The sequence below is a fragment of the Acyrthosiphon pisum genome, unplaced genomic scaffold (genome assembly GCF_005508785.2).
Source record: "Acyrthosiphon pisum isolate AL4f unplaced genomic scaffold, pea_aphid_22Mar2018_4r6ur Scaffold_10745;HRSCAF=11352, whole genome shotgun sequence".
Taxonomy (NCBI): domain Eukaryota; kingdom Metazoa; phylum Arthropoda; class Insecta; order Hemiptera; family Aphididae; genus Acyrthosiphon; species Acyrthosiphon pisum.
In genome coordinates this window covers 1-4977 of record NW_021759051.1, presented here as the reverse complement: position 1 = coordinate 4977, position 4977 = coordinate 1, and the positions used below count along the sequence as shown (strand labels likewise).

Sequence of the window (4977 nt, the reverse complement as noted above, 5' to 3'; positions counted from 1 at the left end):
ATGTATAACATTTTTAATTTTTATACCTAAGGATTGAAAATTTTAAACGAAGCTTACGTAAATAGGTAAATAAATTACTTTATTCACAATAGGTAATATCATCAAATATACTTAGCAATATTTTAGTCTGACCGTCTTCGCTCAGAATCGATTTTCTTATACACAATACAATATTATATCATTGAATTCAAATTTAACATTATCAATTACAGACTACAGTGATCCAGTAGCGTATCTAGGATTTTTTCAAGGGGGGTTACACAATTTTTAATACACATTCACTATACATTATATATATATTGTATTCATACTACTATATACATGTTAAACTTATATTGTGTACAAAATAAGGTCTCCAGGGTGGGGATATGACCCCCATATCCCCCATGTATACAACACTGCTGTGATCCACTGTACAGCAGAGCGACACTCACGTCTTGCCCACCCACTGTTAAAATCTTCTGGATCCGCACCTGGTTTAAGATAATATGTATAATATTATATTTGCCTATGATATATCTTAAATCGTGGTACCTATTTATATGTAACCGTTCGTCGTTATCACTGGACCGTTGTATTATCAGCAATCAGCATCAAGAGAACGCAGACAGTTCATGTTGGGCAACGTTGGAATAAACCTGTCGACTACGGGGTCTCAGACTAAATAATAATATTATGCATTACTCACGAAATTGCAGTCCGCAGTAATAATATAATAATTAATACGCGTACCTATCACATTCAATAGTAATAATAATATCCCCTAGATCTCGACCACGTCAAAAGACACGTCGTGCGCGCTATCATTTTGAACCCCCCCAAACCATCAGAGAATAATTATTTATCATTATTATTGTTACAAGGAAAAAAATGATAAAAACAACATTATAATTTATAATAGTTCGCGCACAGCTGCAGCTGACGACTACCAGCGCGACTGCGAATTTTCAAGTTGAACCTGTTCGTCGTTCGATCGTCGTAGTGGATTCGTGTTTCCTTTTTATCGCCTATCGGTCCGATTGATCGCAAACCGCAGTAAAATTATTCCAATTTTCCGAGCTGGACGTGCCGCCGCCCGGCCTATTCACTCGTTCTCCGAAATCCTCGTCTGGATCACACCCATAGGTATCTAGACGATAATAACATCGCCGTTGGGTTCGGCCCACAGGTCCGTCGATATAGGGTGAGTACGAATGTTTTTAACCGCTAACAGCGATCAAAATACCCGTTGGGCCAACTTTAGTACGTGACCCCTTCACGACTTGTCGGGTTATCCGGTAGTACCAGTTTGCGTGTTAAGTTCTTTAAACATATTTTGCTTGTCCGTGGCGACAGGAGCGATGTTTTACATTTTAGCCCTGGTTCCTGTTATGTTACAATTTTGTTCAGTCGCTTCGGGTGGCATACAATTGGAATGCAGGCTAATTCTCAATTATACTCAGTTATCTTTGCATAGAATTTATTGGTTTTTACTCTCCAACAGGTGACGATGCAGTGTAGCATTCGTCGACATTTCCTGCCGACGTTTCGTCCATTGCCAAGTTAAACGGACGACTTCATCATGCCCACCAACGGTCACGATCATGAAGAACTGGTGGTTTTGCCACCAAACGCCTTGGACATGAGGACAGCAGGGGGGAATAACAACAACAACAATAACAATAATAACAACAACAACCAGGCATTCAATGTACGAGACCGCCTGTTCTATGCCCTGTTCTATAAGGCCACCTTGGGGTATGCAAGAATATTCCCAAGATCTCTGAGGAGGCTTATAGAATTTGTATTTTTATTAAAGGTAATTTTTTGCTCTATACCAATGGACAGTGTTTACAATTTGTGTTTTTTGATTTTAGGCTGTCTTATCATTTTTTGTGCTTGTTTATGTCCACATGAATTTCTCTCGAATGCCCGCCAATTGTTTAGACCATGTTAAAGATGTATGGCCTAGAGACGGGATACTCCGAGTGGAGATTATTCGAGGTTTTCAACGTATCCATGCAGAACAAACAGGCACAATAAACGAACTATTTACAGTAGAAAAATCATATGAACGTGAATATAAACTAAAACGTATGGATACTAGTGAAGAAAATGCGTCATTGTTCAACCGCTTCATTAAAACTAATAGTCCCGAGTAAGTATCCTATAATTGTTAACTATAAAATTTATTTATTTTATTGTTCTAAACATGTAGTTTATTTATTCAATACCTACTGAAAGTTAATCTTCTGACAATACATTTATCTACTAATTGAAACAAAAATATTATATTTATATTCAAGTTTTCAGAACAGATCTCTAAGTACCTATTAAATATTTATGAACTAAAGTTTTGTTTACAAAATTCATATTTTATCAAACTCTGTTAAGTAAATTATCTTTCTAATGACGGGTTGCATAAAGAACAGTCTGTAAATTTGTTACAGGCCCTGTAATTTATTCATTCTATAAAGTTAATGTTTGTGTTAAGCTATGCTAGTATTGCATGAAGAAATAATAAATTATTGATAACCTTGATTACCAAATAAATTAAATCACCAATAACTATGATAACATCAATGATATTTCATTGATCTGTAAGTTACTGAACTAAAATCCGATTTGTAGTTTATAGGTCTGGTAATCGATTGTTTACAGAACTATTAACACTAATCAGGCGTTTAAGCAATACCAGTTTTATTTACGGAACTGTTAACAGTTGCGACTTGCGATAATGGTTTGATAAGTTGCTACAAGACGTTTATGCAACCCACCCTAAGGGTTTTCTTACACTGTTGAAATTTATTTTTCTTGATAGTTTTTAAATATTATAATATGTTTTATAGAAGGATGTTGAACAAAATCAACAAAATCTTCATTTATAATATATTTTTTTTTCATTGGCATTTGTATTAGTGCTGTTTAAACTAATTATAATGTTATCATTAGAGTACGGATTATAAACAAAAAAAAAACTAAGGAAAGGCACTAAAAAAAAGCAATAAAGCTGTCGGTTTAAAAAAAAAATATTTATTACAAAAAAAGTATTAAAATTATTTATTAGTTTATTAAATTATTTTTTTTAAAAAAAGTATTACCGTAAAATATCTTATATAAAATATGTGCTACAATCTGTAAAATTTAATTTCAATCAATCGATTTATTTTCATTTATCAATTCTATTAATATAAGACGTACATATACGTCTTTGCTCATAATTTTTTTTTTAATTTTTCATTCCTAAGCTGCTCCCTGATTTGCATTACGTATACCAAGGTTGCCCTCAAAGGGTTACGATAATTTATAAAAAATAAATTAAATAATAGTTATAAAATGATTTTTTTTGCCTATATCATTGGAGTTGCATTGGACTAACTTTTTTCAAGATTTCAAATAAAAACTAACATTTCAAATACCAACGTTTATTTAGTAGGTATACATTTTGAAAAAAATGTATCAAAAATGCCCAAAAAAGTATAAATATACAAAGTATATTTACTAAGTATATACCTAGTATAGTTGTAATAATTAAAAATATTATATTACATATTTTTCTATTTAGTGAAATTGAATATGATATAAATACTTAAGTGGAAAATCAAGCATTTTGTTTGTTTTAATAAATTATGTGAATACCTCTTCTTAGTATATCTCATGTAATAAAAACAATTATTTTTTAGTATTTGTTGTTTTATGAAAGTTTTTAGGCTATATAAATGGCATAAGGAATCCCAACTATCAAGATTATTATTACTGAAACATAGACACCAATCTGAAACCTAATTTATAACTTATTGATTGATGAACAATTTTTTTATCAATGTTTGAACATTTTTCTACATAAAATATTATTTTTAATTAATCAAAAATATGTTTGGTAAAACATATAATTTGTGTTTAAAAAAGTTTAACGTATGTTATTTTTGTAAAATTATATTTCAGTTATGAACTTATTTATCTCATAAATATCTCTTACATAGCCACATAGATAATATTTTATGTATCCATATGATTTATTGGTTTCTTGTCAAATTTGTCTTTCAACATAATAAAAATATATATAAAGAGTATAATTATTAAGTAATAAGTATTTTTATTTTAACTTAGTTCAATATTATAAATTATTAGATTTAAGTTGTAAGAACAAAAATAAAAAAATGTAGGGTAGAATATATTTTAAATATTGGATAATAAAAATAAGTGATAATTATATCTATCTATATGTATATAGGTATATTTATTGATTAATATTAATATTAATTATAGTATAATGCGTTTTTTAAATTATCTTATGATAAAATATTCTTTTTTAGGAACAAAGAAGATGTTGATATTGAACCATCAACAGAAGAGTTAGTTGAAAATAAATTTCGAGAGACCAACACTCCAAAACCTACCTTGTTCAACTACTTATCATTTACAAACTACATAAACTTCGAAGGTAAAATGTATTCTAAATAAACATAGGTTGTACATATTTTTTTCGGTGCCATAGAGTGGTCAAGTCTTTTTGGTAATTTATAGTTAAATTAATGAAAAAGTAAATAATTTTATGTTAATAACAATAATAATTATTAATACCATATACCTAATATTTTGAAATTTTTTTCGTGATACTTATGAATATATTAAATTGTTGTGTTATTGTGTAGAAGTATAGAACAATTCATATTATTTTTTTGATTAAACATATTAGTTTTATAAAAAAATTGGTATAAAGGATTAAAAAATGAAGTTAATTTAGTTAATACTAAAATTTAAATAACATTTCTAGGTACTTATCACTGACTACCTACTCATTTTTATAAAAATTAAATGCATACAAATTAAAACTAATTTATTTGAGAACAATAATTATTTTAAATAAGTTAAAATATGTATTAATTTAATAATATAAACATTAAGGGGATTGGTGGCGGTGATTTCCTGTCTTTGTCTAACACACGCGCAATATAAGAATTTAGACGTATTTTTTGTCCAACGTACTGATTGATA

The 4977-nt window shown here is 29.3% G+C and overlaps 1 protein-coding gene across 1 annotated transcript; it reads left to right on the top strand.

Annotated features, from left to right (window-relative positions):
- The first annotated feature begins 653 nt into the window (after positions 1-653).
- LOC100573000 (protein IMPACT homolog) lies at positions 654-4484 on the top strand. The gene is made up of 4 exons (XM_003248759.4): positions 654-1183; positions 1484-1798; positions 1857-2137; positions 4296-4484. Exons 2-4 carry the CDS (start codon positions 1562-1564, stop codon positions 4441-4443), a joined length of 666 nt encoding a protein of 221 aa, XP_003248807.2. The 5' UTR covers positions 654-1183; positions 1484-1561; the 3' UTR covers positions 4444-4484.
- The last annotated feature ends 493 nt before the right edge of the window (positions 4485-4977 follow it).